At 35.9% G+C, this 20236-nt stretch overlaps 3 protein-coding genes across 3 annotated transcripts; 2 read left to right on the top strand and 1 right to left on the bottom strand.

Moving 5' to 3' along the window:
• Positions 1-5906: 5906 nt before the first annotated feature.
• On the top strand, positions 5907-8285 carry Nup35 (Nucleoporin 35kDa). The gene is made up of 3 exons (XM_067785679.1): positions 5907-6160; positions 6239-6983; positions 7058-8285. The coding sequence occupies exons 1-3, from the start codon at positions 6010-6012 to the stop codon at positions 7197-7199; spliced, it is 1038 nt and encodes a 345-aa protein (XP_067641780.1). The 5' UTR covers positions 5907-6009; the 3' UTR covers positions 7200-8285.
• On the bottom strand, positions 8027-9429 carry Hou (GID complex subunit 8 homolog protein Houki). The gene is made up of 4 exons (XM_067785681.1): positions 9059-9429; positions 8664-8886; positions 8435-8606; positions 8027-8363 (listed from the first exon to the last, which is right to left on the bottom strand). Exons 1-4 carry the CDS (start codon positions 9174-9176, stop codon positions 8187-8189), a joined length of 690 nt encoding a protein of 229 aa, XP_067641782.1. The 5' UTR covers positions 9177-9429; the 3' UTR covers positions 8027-8186.
• A 3025-nt stretch (positions 9430-12454) lies between these two features.
• Positions 12455-19898, top strand: Rab10 (RAS oncogene family member Rab10). Its single transcript, XM_067785682.1, has 4 exons — positions 12455-12782; positions 18002-18201; positions 19093-19182; positions 19244-19898. Exons 1-4 carry the CDS (start codon positions 12656-12658, stop codon positions 19439-19441), a joined length of 615 nt encoding a protein of 204 aa, XP_067641783.1. The 5' UTR covers positions 12455-12655; the 3' UTR covers positions 19442-19898.
• The last annotated feature ends 338 nt before the right edge of the window (positions 19899-20236 follow it).

Raw genomic sequence — 20236 nt, 5'->3', positions numbered from 1 at the left:
GAGTACATAGTGTCTCGTAGTTCTCGCAGGAACAGAAAAATTCAGTCTGCTTACAAGGTCAGTGGAGTCTATCTCACCGATAATCAGTTTATAAAGGAACGTTACCACGAGTAATGTTCTTCTATTCTCTAAAGTTGGCAAACTAATGAAAAGAAGTCTTTCTATAAGGTGGAATATGTTGATTTGATTCCCAGTTAAGACCCTGTAAAGCAAAGATTAGAAACTGCTTCTGTTCCGATTCAATCCGATCTATATGATTTTTATACCCCGGGTACCAAATACAAGAACAATACTCAAGTATTGGGCGATCCAAAGATGTTTAAAGGGTCTTGGTTAAATAAGGATCATCAAATTCTTTAGCCCATCTTTTAATAAATCCGAGTACACCCGATGCCTTGTTTACAATATCTGAAATTGCTATATAAATAAAACATTTCTTTAATTCAAATCCATTAACATTTCTTTTATTCAACATTTTTATAATATATTAGATTATTTATAATAGTTGTAAATTATTAACTATAAGTCATAAGGAATGAATAGTTTTTCAGTCTTGTTGTTGAGCCATAAATACATATTGTAACGAATTTGCTTGCAAATCCTCTTATTTGCAATCCTCTGCTAAGTTCGAATCACTAAACTGTTGAATAAATAACTCCAATTTGTAATAATGCAAAATGGCCTTTATTAAAGTACTTCACAATACACTCAAACTGTGCAACGAATAGCTTGCTTAATAACCACACTGATTGATAGCTCAATGAAACTCTACTATTCAAAATAATACTGTTATTGCTCGCTAGATATCGTCTTAATCGCAACTGCTTGACAACTCAAATCAAACTGAATTACTTCTTACTCGCTTGCGCCGCTTTTATAGTTTTACGCTGCATACTTCTAGGCTCTTCGATTTCCAGAACTTACTAGTTGTTTCGGCTACAAAATCGCCAGCAACAACTACGTGCACAAATTATTGCTCTCTCTTGTGACAACTCAGATAAGATATATGCATGTGTTTGTAGTTTACAGTCTCCCGCACACACATAAGCGTATAAGTAAATTCATCGGTGTGTGACATCTCATCTCTCGCTGCCTTGTATGTAAATGTTGCTCGTCGGAATGTGTACATATGTGTAGACGCAATTATTGATTCGTTTATGTAGATACATAATGATTGAATTATTGATGTGAATTCACGTCACTGCTTAGCATCGGCCTGGAGATGGCAGCACTCCTCAGTTTTGCTAATATTCGTAACACTGCCCTCCACCTAAGTCTGATCGTCCCGATCAGACAAATCTCCCAATCTAAACGCTGCTAGCATCTCCAAATGTACCACCCTTCTAATCCGTGGTTTCCCAGTGGTTTGTATGCGGTAGATGGTATCACTGATCTTCACAACTTTGTACGGGCCTTCCCAACTGCACCGAAATTGGGCTGGAACACCTTTCCGCCGGAGAGGGTTGTTTAACAGTACCAAATCTCCATTCCGGAAACCTTCCGAATTATTTTCCCTGTCGTACCTGTGTTCCATCTTACTACTCATTATTCTGGATCGTTCCCTCGCAATCTGTTTCTTGGCCAATGAAGAATTACTTCGCAGAGCTTGCGCTGGACGGATTTCCTTTGCATAATCAGTATCGTTCCGACCCTTCACAACAGTAGTGTGCCTTGGCTTGAAACCACCATTGCATTCTTTCTTGGTTTTAGTACGTCCGTTAGGGCTTTTCAATGCCAGTGTTTCTCTCACAGGTACCTTCGGTTTTGATTTGTTTGGCCCATTTGTTCCATCAACCTTTACCTTTGAATTTCGTGGCCTTCGTCGAGTCTTCTCCACCAGTACCCGATTACTGCTGAACCCTTTTTCCAAACTAAAGTTAAGTGGCACATCTTGGTTCTCATAACGCATCACCCTTCTCTGCATATCGATCTTGATGTCATGGTCAACCAAGAAATCCACTCCCAATATAATTTCATCAACAATCTCCGCCACAACAAATTTGTGTAGGACCATGACCTTCCCAATCAATACTTCACATATCACTTCTCCCTGAACTTGGTTATACTCGCCAGTGACCGTACGCAACTTTGCTCCAGGTAACGGTTTTACTCTCCTGTTGACCAAGTCAGATCGGATCAAGGAATGAGATGCGCCCGTATCTACAGTCAGTATTCGTTCTTTGCCATCCACATTCCCTCTGACGGTAAGACTGCTTGATTTCCTTCCAATTTGCGACACAGATATCACAGGGCATTCAATAGCTGGATCTAGCTCTCTACCTCTTACTCGCTCTTGCTCATCTCCTCCAGCTTTGCGTTTACGGCCACCCACATTGTTGGAACTATTAAGACCAAGATCGCAATGACGTGCTATGTGACCGGACTTCCCGCATTTGAAGCATTTGATAACTTTTTCACTTCGCTTTTGCGATCCTTTCAGTGCCTCCAATATTGCGTCTACCCACTCTGGCCTTTCTACTTCCACACGGCGTGCTTTGAAAACTGGCTTACACAGAAGCGACGCTGTTTCCTGAATCAGAGCTTGTGACACCGTTTCTGCGAATGTTGGCTTTGGGTTTGCGTATGTAGCTCGCTTTGTTTCGACGTCCCGTATGCCATTTATAAAGCTCTGAATCTTTACCCTTTCAGTGTATTCCACGGGTGCATCCGCATTTGCAAGATGAGCCAATCTTTCAATGTCCGAAGCAAATTCCTGCAAAGTCTCGTTAGCTTTTTGGTAGCGGTTTTGCAATTCTATTTGAAATATCTGTTTCCTGTGCTCGCTTCCGTATCGCCGTTCTACAACAGCCATCAGTGCGTCATAACTGTTCCGTTCGTACTCTGGAATAGTCTGAAAGATTTCGGCAGCTGGTCCTTTCAATGCTACGAAGAGTGCGGCAACTTTATCTTCCACATTCCAGTTGTTCACTGCTGCGGTCTTCTCAAACTGTAGCTTAAAGACCTGGAAAGGAACAGAACCGTCAAAGGATGGTGTTTTTACCTTTGGATTACTCGCTGAAACTGCTGGACGATTTAATTGTAACTGCTGAATCCGATCTTTCAAAGCATCCATCTCAGCTTCCATTTTATCTTGTCGTTCACTAAAACCCTCCAACTGCGATGATATGCGATCCTCTTGCGCTTTCAACTGCTGAGCCAACTGAGATATCATATATGTCTTCTGTTCTTCCAGTTGCGATGCCATATATGTCTTCTGTTCTTCCAGTTGAGATGACATTTGCGACGACATTTCGGAAATACGCGTCTCCTGTGCTTCAATCTTAGATGTTATGCGTGTTTCTTGCGATTCCAGTTGTGAAGAAATTTGTGTCGACATTTCTGAAATACGTGTATCTTGTGCTTCAATTTTCGATGTTACTGTCGACGTTTGTGCAGATATTCCAGCCAATATCACGTTCAAGTCTGTGCTGGTAACCGTTTGCGATGTTTCGTTTTTCTCTTCAATTTTTGTTGTCTCCTCGCCATCAAGATGAAAGATATACTCTTCCACATCAATTCCTTCTGCTTCCATTGCCTCTCGTAGCCGTGCCTGAAGTTCAAGTTTAACGCCGCTTGTATTCAATCCACGGGTCTCCAACTCCTTCTTTAGTTGCTGGATCTTCAATTCACTGAACTTTGCCATGTCCTTGTTGTCCTTTGGAATTTATTCAACAATTCCTCTTCTGACACCAATTGTAACGAATTTGCTTGCAAATCCTCTTATTTGCAATCCTCTGCTAAGTTCGAATCACTAAACTGTTGAATAAATAACTCCAATTTGTAATAATGCAAAATGGCCTTTATTAAAGTACTTCACAATACACTCAAACTGTGCAACGAATAGCTTGCTTAATAACCACACTGATTGATAGCTCAATGAAACTCTACTATTCAAAATAATACTGCTATTGCTCGCTAGATATCGTCTTAATCGCAACTGCTTAACAACTCAAATCAAACTGAATTACTTCTTACTCGCTTGCCCCGCTTTTATAGTTTTACGCCGCATACTTCTAGGCTCTTCGATTTCCAGAACTTACTAGTTGTTTCGGCTACAAAATCGCCAGCCACAACTACGTGCACAAATTATTGCTCTCTCTTGTGACAACTCAGATAAGATATATGCATGTGTTTGTAGTTTACAGTCTCCCGCACACACATAAGCGTATAAGTAAATTCATCGGTGTGTGACATCTCATCTCTCGCTGCCTTGTATGTAAATGTTGCTCGTCGGAATGTGTAAATGTGTGTAGACGCAATTATTGATTCGTTTATGTAGATACATAATGATTGAATTATTGATGTGAATTCACGTCACTTCTTAGCATCGGCCTGGAGATGGCAGCACTCCTTAGTTTTGCTAATATTCGTAACAATATTTTATTATATGCGATTGTACGTATACAAAGATAGGAGAAACTTAAATAAATTAATGATATAGAAAACAAAAGAGAAGAACTAACAGAACTATTGGTTGCAGTAAACCATCAAATCGCGAGTAGGCAATTCACAATTTGAGTAAGTTGACTTGTAATTCGCCAATTTTAATGCTATACCTTTTTTATTTTAGTTCAGAAAGCTGCAATTGAGGTTCAAAAGTTACAATTGAAGTACAAAAATTTCAATTCAAGTTCAGAAAATTTAAACTCAAGCTCAGAATTTCTATTTGTAATTCAGAAAATTAAAATTGAAGTTCAGAATTTCTGTTTGTAGTTCGAAAAATTATAATTGAACTTAAATTGTAATTTTCTGAACTTCAGTTGTAAGTTTCTGAACTGCAGTTGAAATTCCTGAGCTTCAATTATAATTTACTGAACTACTATTGAAAGTTCTGAACTTCAATTGTAATTTTTTGAACTTCAATTGAAATTCCCGAGCTTTCAGAACTTCAACTGTAACTTTCAAAATTTTTTTACATAAAATGAACAATATATTGCTATCCAAATATATCAGTGATTGGGGATTTTCGTTCGCTGTATCGTCCATCACTAAAACGACCTTTGCCATCTCCAAAGAGTATATATTAAAGCCCCCATTACTGATACTTAGCATAGACTTGACTTGACTTTGCGTAAACTTGGCAACTTAGCCACGATTATACTCCACTTGGCGCATACAATCTGGTATCATAATCAGCGTTGAAATTTATTTTTAAATAAATGTCAATTTGTATGACAAAATGTCAAAATGAAATGGAAACAAACAAATGGCATCTCAAAATGTAAACGTCACTTAGAACTTACATAGAAAATCAAAATTCAACAGACTTCTAAGTCAAGTTAAGTGTTGCCAAGTTTTGAGTAATCAGTAACATGCAATGGCTCCATGCCTTAAGGCTCCATTACTGATACTTAGCATAGACTTGACTTGACTTGAGAACTGTCACTTACAGTTCTGTTAAATGAACATTGCATGTTACTGATTACTCAAAACTTAACTTGACTTAGAAGTCTGTTGAATTTTGATGTTCTATGTAAGTTCTAAGTGACGTTTACATTTTGAGATGCCATTTGTTTGTTTCCATTTCATTTTGACATTTTGTCATACAAATTGACATTTATTTAAAAATAAATTTCAACGCTGATTATGATGCCAGATTTTATGCGCCAAGTGGAGTATAATCGTGGCTAAGTTGCCAAGTTTACGCCAAGTCAAGTCAAGTCTATGCTAAGTATCAGTAATGGGGGCTTTAGTTACGTTCCAATGACGCGTGAGCCAGATACGAATAGAAATTTAACATACAAATGCAACAACAACGTTTCGATCATTGTTTACTAAGATTTACAATGGTTTTGATACTGTCAAAGCGCCAAAGCTAAGCGACGCTACCAAATTATGTAAATCCGCCGAAGAGGCCTATTTGAAATGTGGCAACTCTTTACTCATTTGACATTTGAAACAAACTTCCCACATTCTTCTTCTTTATATTAATTGAAAGAGCTGTTTTTGCAATAATTTTCTGCAAGTAATTAGCAATACCGTAGTGAAACAACATTTGTTCTAAAAGATATGGAACCAATGACATTAGGTAGTCCCGGCGGAAGCCCAGCTGCAAATCCGAGCCCTTATTTACCTGCTTTTCTTATGGGTGATAGTCAAATTCCAACCACTCCCCGCAACACGCTTTCCCCAAATAAGGGAACCAGAAACCTTTCATTTGGTAAGAACTTTGCTTTGAAAATGTAAATACATGCAATAGTTTGAAAAAAAATGCATTATTGAATATATCAAAAAACAGCATCGCCCATACAAAATTCTCCAGCATCCACTCCTTTTGGCGAACACCAGCGTTTTTCGACAAATCAAAAACAATTATTTAACAATAGTGTTAACGCCAACTATTCTGGTACACAAGGTCCACCTACGCAAGGTTTATTTGATTCGTTACGTAGCGAACGCAATCTAATTGAAACTCCTACTCGTGGTATACAATCGCCGCTTGGTTTTGGTACACCAATTGCGGGCGTTCAAAACAATTTAAGCGGAGTCGGTGGTGGTAACATTAGTTTTCAACAGCAGCATATTCTACAACAGCAGCAACAATTTCCACCACACTCTACTACTATATACAATGATTCGTCATATTTGACTAATAATTCATATAATACATCGCGTTGCTTAACATCACCATTAGGAGGACCACTTGGTACGCCTAATACAAATGGTATAGTTAACAATGCTTCATATATGTTACAATGCCCATCAACACCACGATATACAGAATTTTGGATAACCGTTTATGGTTTCCCGCCAAGCGCTATATCAACAATTTTACAACATTTTGCGCAATGCGGTACTATTGTTGATAAAGTGTTTCCTCCACAAAATGGCAATTGGGTTCATCTGAAGTATGCATCTCGACTTGAATGCGATAAAGCGCTAAGCTATAATGAGAAAATTTTGGGAAATAATATTATGATTGGCGTTACACAATGTAAAGATAAGAATATCATCGACAAGGAAAACATGTGCGAGAGCATTGTGTAAGTATTTACTACAAAATTGTATATACATACATAAATATTTAGTTTTCTTTCTAATAATTACAAATTTCTAGGCAATCGTGCAAGGTACGTCCATTGGCACAAAGTGCTTATAAAAGCGCACAAAATGATTCCGCTGTTGTTAATAATGGAAACTTGCCTCAAAAAAGCTCCGGTTTGATGAATAAAGCAATGGATCTATTTTTTGGTTGGTAAGGTGTAAGATGTTTGGTTATTATAATTGTTTAACCCAATTAAAACAAAATGTATAACCATTACTGTGCATATCGTTGTCCGAATGTTTTTGAAATTAATACAAAAGAAATCGCTTGTAATCCACAATCCTTCGATTTTATTCTTTCAATAAATATTCGCCTTGTGATCAATTATTTGTTATCACCAAAATATATGTATGTACATTTTAGAAAATTTGCAAAATATTTTGTTTACTCGATTTTATCAATCGAAATTGTAATGTACGAAATAAGATTTGTGATCAGTAGAGAACGTGCGTACAAACGAGCTTTGGTTTGAAACTTGTCTCCCTTGATAGTATAAACTTTAGAAAATTTGTTGGAACACTTTCAGAGATGGTGATCAAATTGTTGCCACGGGTAGATTTTAGATTTGTTCGTACGATATGGCTTTCACACTAAAAATGTAAGAATGATTCTCGTTTCGGTAGTTCGATCGACTTCGCAAGTATTGGCTAGACCCTTTCAACGTATATGTTCAAACAAAGTGTCATTAGAAGTAAAGGAGAGCAGGCGTAAAAGAAAACAGTGTGGCGAAAGTGTGAAATTGGAAATATTTGAAGTTTAAAATAATGCTGCAAGGAAAAAAGGAAATACAACAATTCAATCATATGGATCATCTTAGAAATACATCAAGAAAAAAAAAAACGAAGTAACTACGCACCAAGTAGCAACAACAACAATAAAAAAACTATTGTTGCTACAGAAAACCTCCAGCACTAAGGAGTGTTTTTCCAATAACAATCAAAGCCACCGACCGACTGCAATTTTAAATCGCCCAATGGAATATATCTTCTACGATGTAATATTTTATTTTTTATTGTGGTATAGAGTACTTACACACATATATATTTCTTTAGTAAAGCAAATGCCAGCCAATAGATTACTTATAAACTCAGACATACATTATTTAATTTCCTTTTTTTTCGTATGTGATAATGCTGTTCGACTACTTAGGCTTTTCAATAAGTGCAGTTTCGAGTTTAACCATTTTAGGATAATGAATATCACGACTGTCAAGTTTCGATTGAGCCCAGAGGATGAGTTTTAATAAAAACATTACTTTTGGTGTTGAGTCTGCGCTGTGTTCGCATTTAAGTATAGCTGCATTCAGTTCACTTGCAATCTGTTTGGTAGGAAATATATGTTGTTCTTATTCTTAACCCGTATAATAAAATGAAAATAAGTGTATATAACCTTCTGCCTATGCGGCTGTTCCAATAAATCAGCGAATGGACTATTTTGCGGTTTTTCAAAGGCCAATAGCGCCAAGGTTCGTTCGAGCTCATTTAAAGCTTCTGGAATATCTTCGCCGGCTTCAGACAATTTGTTTTGAGCGAATGTTAACGCTTCCTCGATTTTTCCAGCACTGTTTGAGTTACAACTTTATATTAACCCTTTATACTATAAAAAATCAAGTTCTTACCGAATCAACTCAATAAGCTGTAATTGTTGTAAGTGGAAAAATAAGTAGCGATTATTGTCTAAAAGTTCGGGATGAAGTTGATTAACGAGATGTGTTGCCTCCTGTATACGTCCACTTTGCACTGCCTCACGTATGAGTATACGGTCATCCAATGAACTTAACTCAACAATCGGTTCGAGCCCAGCTTCTAATTGAAATTTTTCCGCAGCTTCCTTAAAACCCTCTATGAAGAAAAAGAAATAACATATATGAGACGACACGGCTTGTATAGACATATTGCCATTACTCTGTAATGCCAATTTATTAACGTATGCGCCGAATACATCACATTCCATTGACGGTTAGTGCATTTTATAATTATGCTAATGTAAACACGGTTATGGTTTACCACTTACCAGTCACTAAATAATTCATAATTAATCGATTCATGTCGCTTTGCTTATATGGGAATTGCTCCAGCTTTCGCATCCAATCTTCCTTTGTTATATTATCACATTTTTCGCTGTAGCTCATTTTCTTATTCTTCCTTATTTTGCCAATTTTGAGGCCGTTTTTGTAACACAATGCTCGAAAAAAAGTTATTTGAAATTAATATAACGCTAGTTGTGCCTTTATTTTGTTTTTCCACAATTTTTTGGTTTCTTTAAAAATTTCAATTTACCAAAAATGCTCAAATTTAATTTTTTGTGATATTTCACGAAGCTGGATGATATCTTGCAATTGTATTTGCTTTGCTTTTGCTATTCGTTCAATGCGTTTGTTCAGCCAAAAATTGATTTTCAAGTTGGTATGTTCTTTTTACAGCTCGCATCCGGCGATAGTTGGCTTGAATGATTTTTTTTAAAGACCCGAACACAGGTTAACCAATTTGACGAACCCCATACAAACACATGTAGTCAACTGCAGCATCGCGCGCTGACAGATGAGTTTGCATGTGTTTGTATGGGGATCGTCAAATAGGTTATTCTTATGTGTTCGGGACGTTAATTAAGTATAACGAAATAAGGATTTACATAAACATTTTGGTTGCGTGGCTTTGCTTTGCCAAAGCGTTTATTGTCGAAGCATTTATGTAAATCTGCTTGAAGGCATTTCGTCAAATGAAGACCGCACGGCAACTATTCCAACCTCGAAATAATTAGATGATTAGATTAGATTGATATTTATTATTAATATGTTTACATATTTTTTGATTTCACAATAAATTTAAAATATCACGATTTCATTTTCATTTCACAGACGTGTATGATATATATATATCATATATATATATATATATTAAGTAATAAAAAGTATATATATTATGTAATAAAAAAGTAATAAAAAAGTATTTTAGCCTCGACTAACATCTATGCATAGCCGTTTAAAATTCAAAATATTAGTTCGGATTTAAGTAAACGCCTTGATCGCTTCTGTGCGAAAAAACAACAACTCGTTTCATTCGTTGTGTTTTTTTTTACATCTGTTTACGTTTACGCTTAAACTTTATATGGACTGCTAAGCGTCAAACTTTATCTACTCTTCTGAAATTGCTGCGAATAAAATTTGTTCCCCTAAATTTCAATACGCATTATACTCACATGCAACTGATATATGTGTCTATTTTTCACCTCTACACTCATTCTTGCCGTCTTCCAGTGAGTTTTACAGCTCCGGCTCACGCTCAATTCTCACGGGAATGCTCTGGATCATTGAGAGACTTGAAAACCAGATGTCGTGAAATTTTCGCACACGTGAAATGTGATAGGCGGATTTCGCCGCTGTTTTTCATATAACTCATACGGCGAAAGGCTAAGCAGCGACATCTATTTTTGAAAAAGTAGGTTTATTAAAGGCCGCGTTGCCAACCTAAAAAGTAATTAACAAATTATCTGGCTCACAACTTGAACAAGACTCCTATTTGGATTTATCTGGCTCACATCGTTGTTGTTGCATTTACATGCAAAATTATTTATCTGGCTCAGGATTTTGCGACCGGATGACAGCATCTATGTATCACCTCTACAAATGGTGTGTGTCCATTATTCATCGCAACCGATTCAGCTATATGTTATACACTATGGCCGTCAGAGGTTTGTGTCTACGCTTTTCGGTACATGTTGTGTAGCTAGTTGCCGCTAGATGGGTCTCAAAAGCATTATCACGGCTATTGTTATCTTACAGTGCTTCGCCTTAAGTTAAGATCTTTACTCTTTTCACAGCCTTTTTGTAGCAAGATATACGTGCCGCCATACATTGAACTAATCTATCAAGCCATGCCCCAAAGCTGTAAATGAACGAGTTAAATTTTTTTTATTTTCCGCCTTCGGATTATTAATATTGATGTCAAGACGCGTCGTCTGATACCTCTCTCGATATTTTTGGACGCATATTAGCAGTGTCATGCTGTCGTAAAGAATTGCCCACATTTACTTGAGGGCTTTGGTCACGTTATTCTGCTTTGATGCTTTAACGAGCTTTGGTGCGACCCATTGCAAATAAATGTCAGCTCACGAGACGAATATACATAAAGGATTTAGGCAAGGTACACACGAGGGTACGCATCATAGACGCGTACAAGATATTTCATATAGCTACAATTTCTCTACGCCTCAAGATCTGCACACGAAGCTACTTTTGAGCGTCGCTACCAAAAGCAAACAATTATTGAAAAAAATAAAAAATTAAATTTCTTTAGCATATCCGTCCCCGAAACCAAACGCAAATAGGTATTAAACGTTGTTTGCGACCCCGTGCCTTTGTAAATTATGAAAGGCAATTTTAAACCACCGCTGACTAGAGAAAAGGGTGATTTCTAGTTTCCAACACTTTTCACCCTTTTAAACGCTTCAACAATAGAGGGACTCATGATAGCATATAAACTTATAAAGTGTAAAATTATATCCATTTACACACGCGGTTATATGAACGCACCTAGTAATACTCTTGATAAACTTGATTGTTTTTCAGCTGTATTATTGCCAAACAAAATTTTTTTGATTGTTATACAAATTAAAAATGCCAAGATTAAGTGAAAAAACAAAACTAAAACACCTTTACTTGCTGATGTTGGAGATTTCTGATGAAAATGCCTGCTGTAATGTCTGCAAGGTTGCATTCCTTTGAGTTTATCGCGTTTACACAATGAAATGTGCGCGTAAATTTATACAAATTGTGTAAATGATTTTTCATACAAAATTTGACAGCTCGTTTACGCACTAGATAAATTTATACGTTTACACACTTTATAAGGCATTTATACGGTTACATGAGTCCCCCTAATGTCTATGCAAGCTGTTGTGGTGTTTGATAGTCTTTTTCGCTTTGGTAATATACCTTTCACGCACTTTTATTAACTAAAGTAACATTTTTTAACTAATTACACAAATTTGCATACAAAAAATGTAAACAAACATCTTGTTCTTCCTTTTTTTCAAGCGTACGTACGCTCAGAGACCAACATTGCTGTACGCTTAGCTACACGAAAATTTCATGCTTTGTCGCTTTCATGCAGCTGACGCCTCGTATGCAGCTCTCCATTCAAATACATGTGTTCGACATCAAAGCGTACAAATTTCGCCTGCAGCGACTATGACGCGTAGTCTCGTGTGTACCTTGCCTTAGTCGCAGTGGCTCGCTTTTTTTATTTGATAACGCCGTTAGATTAGTACGAAACGGCTTGTTGTTTTCTTCACTGTGAAGCCTCAATTAAATAAAACCTTTCTTCACAACTAGTATACATCTGTTAAAGGCTTTACCCGAATTGAACATACTGCAGCAAGAAGTGACATATAAGGACAGAATTGGATAAAATGACATTTTGACTCATTGCGCGAACAAAAGAAATCGAATAAAGAACAAAAAAATTGCATTTAACTTTGCTGCGAAAATTCTTTTTACTGTACTGCTAGAAATAGCGAAATTTAGCAAAGCATTTTCGCTTCAATAATTTACAAAATCATACCGCCCGCAGCCTCATTACAAGTTTGGTTGATAGTTACAAATAAAGGATAATGGCGAAGAAAACCTACGATTTACTTTTTAAATTGTTGCTAATCGGGGATTCAGGCGTAGGAAAAACTTGCATACTCTTCCGTTTCTCGGACGACGCATTCACCTCTACTTTTATTTCAACCATAGGTAAGCGGAGTTGTTTGTCAATCGAGGCTAGTGGTCATGATACAACAAGTATGCAAGTCCATGTGCAGTAGAAAAATCCATGGACTGGGCGTGGCAAGGCTGCCTGTACGGTATTGCTAATAATTATTGCTTGTGTTAACCTTAGACCTTATACGTATTTGCAATATCAAAGCAATAAGGTTCTTTTTGCTGTTTTGATGTATGTACATACATATTTAGAATATCCGCACATTAAGGAGATCCGGCAAACATTTTCTGTGTTTATGTAGCTATGTAATGTTTCGCATACTTATTATGAATAAACAAACATTTTGGAATCCTTCAGTCAATGTGAGGTCTTACAGCAGGCCTCTTTAAGCTATGTATTAATCATTGTATATCTATATATATAAAAAGAAGTGTACATTTTGATTGTCACTCCATAACTCGAGACCGGATAGAAAGATTGCCATGAAATTTTTAGGAAAGATACAGGAAGGAGATGATGTTAGTTGATTTTGAAATTTTTTTAGTAAATAATTTTATAGATTATTATATAATTGAAGTCAAAGAAATTCAATGAATTGAAACAAATATGTAAAGATTAAAAATACTTTGTACCTTATTAAATTATATAGATCTTCAAGATCGTAAATAAATAAATAAATTAAATTAAATTAAATTAAATCGGTTTAGCCATTCTTGAGCTATGATTTTTTATTTTAGAAAATCTATATATATAAAAATGAAATGGTGTTCGTTCCGACCATGTTTTGGGCCTATACGAGGCCAATTTTATTCGTTCTTTTTTCATATTATAGGGATCAAATAGAGGAAGGTTTTTAGCAAAAAAATTTTTTTTTTAATTTCTAGGGTCTTGAGATATAGGTCAAAACGTGGATCCGGATAACCCTACGATGTGTTTATATAATATGGGTATCAAATTGAAGCTTCTGATGAGTACTTTAATATGGGGTACTTTTCGTAATCCTGGGTGACTAGGGTCTCGAGATATAGGCTAAAGTGTGGACCCGGCTACACCAAGAATGTGTTTATACAATATGGATATCAAATGAAAGCTGTTGATGAGTTATGTAGCAGAGGGTAATTTTCATACATCTGGGTGACTAGGGTCTCGAGATATTGCCCAAAACGTGGATCAGAATAACCTTAGGATGTGTTTTTACATTATGGGTATCAAATGGAAGCTGTTAATAAGTACTCCAACAGCACCATGTTTATGATACAATCATGAATAATGTTAGCCATGGAACTGGTGGATTGTTTTTCTTGGATGCTCCTGGGGGAACAGGCAAGACCTTTTTGATTTCATTGATATTAGCAACAATTCGATCAGATGATAACGTTGCATTGGCACTCGCTTCTTCCTGAATTGCGGCTACATTTCTGGAAGGCGGTCTCACAGCACATGCATTAAAATTGCCCTTGAGTATGCAAGTAAATGAAACACCAACACATAATATTTCGAAAACATCTGGAATGGCAAAAGTTCTTAAAGTATGTAAGCTCATCGTATGGGACGAGGGTACTATGGCACACAAGAAATCATTGGAAGCACTTGATAGAACGTTTAAAGGTCTACGAGGAAGCCAAACAGTCTTTGGAGGTGCCATTATTTTATTGGCTGGAGATTTCACTATGATCCCAAAATCCACTTCTGCAGATGAACTCAATGCATGTTTAAAATCATCGTATATATGCAGATATGTAAACACGCTTACACTTACTACAGACGTACGTGTTCAACTACAAAACGATCCGTCAGCAGCTGAATTTTCAGCAATTACTGAAAATCGGAAATGGCCAATTGTCTGTCGATCCAACAGGAATGATTATATTGCCTAACAATTTCTGCATTTTCGCACAGTCTAAAGAGGCATTCATATAGAGTGTATTTCCAAACATAGTTCAACATTACAAAAACTATGGTTGGCTCAGTGAAAGAGCAATTTTAGCTGTAAAAAATAAGGACGTCAATGAGATAAATGCAACTATTCTGGATCAAATACCTGGTGACATAGTTGCATATAAGTCAATGGACACCATTACTGATCAAGATGATGTCGTAAATTATCCAACTGAATTCTTAAACTCACTCGATTTGCCAGGCCTATCACCTCATAATTTACGTTTAAAAATTGGATCACCGATTATTATGCTGCGCAACATTAATGTGCCACGACTTTGCAACGGTACCAGACTCGCTGTGAAGAAGGTTATGGGTAACGTTATCGAAGCAACTATTTTGAAAGGGAAGTACAAAGGAGAACACGTTTTTATACCCAGAATTCCTCTGATTCTGACGGATTTACCATTCGATTTCAAACGTTTGCAGTTCTTTATTCGCCTTGCCTTCGCTATGACAATTAATAAGGCGCAAGGACAGTCTCTACAAATGTGCGGTATTAATTTAGAATACCCAATTTTTTCTCATGGACAATTGTATGTAGCTTGCTCACGAGTAAGCAAACCATCGTCATTATGCATTTACGCGAAAGATGGAAAAACAAAAAACGTTGTCTACCAAAAAGTGTGACAATAAAGGTCGAATGAAATTGTATCAAAGAATTTGCTTTTTTTCGTATTAATTTTATTCTCTTTCAGCAAATCATTGAATTTATCGCCTAGCGAAGCGGGCGAGGGTACGCTAGTAAAATATATTTTATAAATTCTCTTTGTCAGTAATAGTCTAGAACAGGGGACGACTGATAATACGCGTTCAAAAATGTCAGGAGAGGTGTAAAACGAAGCGTCTTGACATCAGTATTAATAATCCGAAGGCGGAAAATAAAAATTTAACTCGTTCAAAAGATATTAACAAAAAAACGAAAAATGACCGCGGGTCCCTCCCAAACCGGAGTGGGATCCATAGTATTTTTCACAGAGCACCTTTCTGTGTTGGAGGCCTTCGGCCGCGCTTATAAAAGATTATCCTGGCTGTTCCACCAATGGGGTGGGATCAAAATTAAATCTGTGCAAAATGTACACAAAATTTTTTCCTGAGTACAACATTACAACAACCACATGAAAATTACATGTAAATATCTCCGGAAAGAGGTACAATTTTTCTTTTCTGTCTTCAGAATTTACTTGTCGAGGTTTATGCGCGTCGTTTGACACCTCTCGATATTTTTGAACGTGTATAAGCAGTTTCCTTATAAAATTTAGGTAGCACATTTACAGCTGCGGGCATGGAAATAGTAGTGAACTTTTTTTATAAATTTCGCCAACCAAATCGTTTTTTTTTTGCACGGGTTTTGCGGGTTTGAATCGAGCTCAAGGCCTAACAATAATTATTTTATCATTATTATTGTTATGATACATTTTTTCTTAATTAGAATAGAAGTAGAAATAATGAAGACAAACAAACAACCGATGTGATAGCTGAATGTTTATAGCAGCGGCGCCTAAACGTTGCCGATGAAGGAATTTGGCAGTTCCCGAAATGGATCTATACAACGAGCTTTGGCAGTTGTCTAAATGTGTTCCATCTTCTATTCTAATTTAAAATTTGTTTAATTAAGAAAAAATGTATCATAACAATCATAATGATAAAATAATTATTGTTAGGCCCTGAGCTCGATTCAAACCCGCGATCTTACAAATCAATAGGCCGGTATAACAAAAATTATTAAAAAAAAAACTTTCATGAATTTTGTAACTTTAATCATGCAAACCAATTTCAAAAACTTTTTCGAAAAGATTCTAAGAAAATTCCAAACCTTTTCTCTAGAGGTCTGTGAATTTTGAGTATGCATTTTGTAGCCGAATTAATTTTAGTCTAACAATTCGTATCAAAATTCGTATTGACTTTGACAATTTGTTTTTTGTAAATAAGAAAAGGCTTAATGCTCCTTTAGTGCACCATTAACGATTACGGGCAAAATATAAATTATTTATTAAAGAAAATTTGGTGGAGAAATTAGTGTACAGTTTCTTTTTTGATAATTATCATTCCCGTAAAATTATTAATAAAATAGTACTTAGTCAATTGTTGTTATAGATAAGGCATTTTCATCACCCGATGGAAAATAAAAGTCACGAAACTCTCAACTTCAGGCCCCCGCTATGCAAAAATAAATAATTGTGCACAACCAAAAAGCCTCCGGAAGATAAAAAAAAATAGTTAACGCACCTAGGAGAATCCCTGTACCAGCTCTGATTTATGTTTATTCTCAAAGCGTGTTCCACTAAGGAAAATTTTACCGAAGAAAATCTGAAGCACCCTTTGGAAAAGAAAACTGTTTACTTTTTAGACTAAAACTGGGCCCGTACTACGTTTCACGATCAGTAACTGAAAACCATTTCACTCAAATGTCAACTGTGTAACCGTCAGATTATTTCTAAAAAATTTATAATAAATTAGTGATCTAGCGAGTACAATTTGTCGCTAGCTCACATATCTCATTAATCCGACCCAAAATTTTAGAGCTAATGTGATTTAAAAAATGAGTTTCTATCACGGATCGTAAAACGGAATACTGGGCCTGATTGGGCTACATAACGGCATACCCAAAAAGATTCAGAGAACTAAGTAGAAGCTTAAAAATTTACGTAAAGCTGTCACGGTTTTCATTCATCTTGTAACAAGCTTCCCACCAACCATTGCATTTTCAATAGGGATGTCGGCGTAGATGCATTGGTTCCACATTACAATTGAAAAGATGATTGGTGTCATGTGGAGACATATTACATACAGGGCATACATACATTGCGTATGTCGGTGTGGATTCTGTAGCTCCTTTCAAGTCCTGCAGTAACGTGTTATGATTGACTGTGTCTAAAGCTTTTGTTAAGTCATTCATATTTTCTAATTTTTGGAAACGTTTGTGAGATTGGTTTGCATATTTTTAAATATAACATTCATGGAAGTTTTTTCTTTAACTATCGAAAATAAGAAAAAGGTTTATTTAACTGATAAAATTTGTATTTTTGTGTTTGCGGCTGTATGTGACTTGCTTCGGTATTTTTCTTTAGATTGGTAAAAGAAACGCAATTGTATAACATAAAAATAATTCACCTCACACGACTTACTATATACATATGTACATATTAGTCAGTATATATACTTAGTATCTACATATATATATAGTTTGCACTCACTACACTGTTTGAAAATAAGATATAAATAAGTAAATAGCAATTCAGCGAAACAATTTTTTATAACACATAATCCAATCTATGATACGTATATTCTTATCTTATGTATTTTTGTTTAGGAATCGACTTCAAAATTAAAACAGTCGAGCTGAGAGGTAAAAAAATTAAGCTTCAAATATGGGACACTGCCGGTCAAGAACGTTTCCACACCATCACAACATCCTATTACCGTGGTGCGATGGGTATAATGCTGGTATATGATATAACAAATGAAAAGAGTTTCGAGAATATAGTAAAATGGTTACGAAATATAGATGAGGTAAGTATCAATGTACTTACTTAGTGTATACAGTAGAATTGAGTAAGTCTACTTGCGTTAAAGAAAAGAAAATCAGTGGGCTATTTTACCGAATTTCAGCGACCCGTAACTGATATAAATCCATATCCACTCTTTGCGTTGAAAAATTCTGTTAACTTTCTCGAGATTCTACTAATTTTTTGCCATAAATATAAGTGTATGTATGTACATTATTTTTATACCTTTCATGAAAATGAAATTGTATATTAAGTTTGTCATGCATCTCAAAATTGTAGTCCATACGTTCAGATAAGAGGGTTTTCGTAATTTCTTCGTCATTTAAATAGCTAGAATCTTGAAAATTTTACCGCTTACATATATATGGAATACGTTTTGTCTGAAAAAATCGTCAAGATTGGTCAAAATTATATTATACCAGCCGATGACGGTGCCGCTCGTTCTTGTTCTTCATTGCACTTAACATACAACTTCAAACAAAAAGATGAACGTTTGGCGTGATTTACTTCCGAGCTGATTCAGGCCGAGCTTCTCTTTTAAAGGTAGCTGCAAGACAGATTAATATTCAGTGAAAAGCCTTTCATGGCAGAAATAAACTCGAAAATTTTGCCAAACCACTGGTGAGGGGAGACCACGCTTATTTCTAATTGAAAAAATTGTTTTGATACTGCTTAGCCTGGAACTCAAACTCGGGATCTTCGCTGCGGTAGGCGAACCATGCTAGAACCACACCACGCCACATACTTTTCATCCCCTCGTAGTTATCCGATTATGTCCGCTTTGTATTCAAATCCCGAACCCGCTCATCCCATCATAGCTTTTAGTCCTTAATCTTAACCTGTCCTAAGTTTTAATTCTTAACTTAATTTTGCATGTTTCACTCAAATTGTTTAGCATGCGAACGAAGATGTGGAAAAAATGATTCTGGGCAATAAATGCGATATGACAGATAAGCGAGTCGTAAGCAAAGACCGTGGTGAAGCGGTAAGTGGCAATTAAATATATTGTTGTTGGCATACTTTTCGTTATATATCCCTATTTATAGATTGCGCGAGAGCATGGTATACGGTTTATGGAAACATCAGCCAAATCCAATATTAATATCGAACGCGCTTTTTGCGAATTAGCTGAAGCTATATTAGATAAAACATCTGGTCGTGAAGCAGCAGAAAATCCTGAACGCCTAGTTGTCGATCGCCGAAATAATGAAAAAGCGCCAGCCTATAAAAGTTGTTGTTCTTAAGCTAATTGTAATTACAACTACCCGCAACACCATACCATGTCGCCCACAGCACAACCACCAATAATCACAACTACTGTTGTCCTCTTTTGCTGCGAAAAAAAAAGAGAATTAAAAAAAAAAACAAAAACAAGAGAAACCCGGCAAATAAGGAGTGCAAATCATTAGATTAGTATGGTCTAGGAAGGAAAATAAGAAGATACTATCATTTTTTTTATATAAAAGAGTAATTAATTAATTAATATGAAAAAGAGCTACTCAATTCACTATTATCTATGTGTGTCTATTGTAATTTTTTGTCGAGTTAAGAGGAGAAAAAAATTAATGTTTGTAAAAAGTGAGAAAAAGAAAATAGAACTGCTTGTGCAATGATTATATTCATACTTACTCGCTTCTAAAAGAAAAATGTTTTAAAGAAGTAATGAATCACAGTCAACATTAAATAAAAATGAACATTTTATTTGTGTTATCTCCGCTTAAGTTACATACGAAAAATGAAAAGAATATTTCGGCAGGATATTAAACTCCCAATAAGCCCATAAAATCAAGTGATTTAAGTATCAATGTAGTATCGCATATAAGGTCCTTTCAAGCGTATCGTACCAAAAATTGAAGCCCACCGTGAATGAAAAAAATTAACACACATTACCTCTTCGTCAATCGTAGGCGGCTTTAAGATTGACGAAGAGGTAATGTGTAGAGTTGGGATTCTACCGGGTATTTACCATTTTTATGGGTAAATACCAAGAAAATACCCGGAATATTCCTTTTTGTATCTTTTTTTGGGAATTTAAAAAT

The sequence above is a fragment of the Eurosta solidaginis genome, chromosome 4 (assembly GCF_040869045.1).
Source record: "Eurosta solidaginis isolate ZX-2024a chromosome 4, ASM4086904v1, whole genome shotgun sequence".
Lineage (NCBI taxonomy): Eukaryota > Metazoa > Arthropoda > Insecta > Diptera > Tephritidae > Eurosta > Eurosta solidaginis.
Note: the sequence above shows the minus strand (reverse complement) of the source record. Positions and strands in the feature narration are given on the sequence as shown.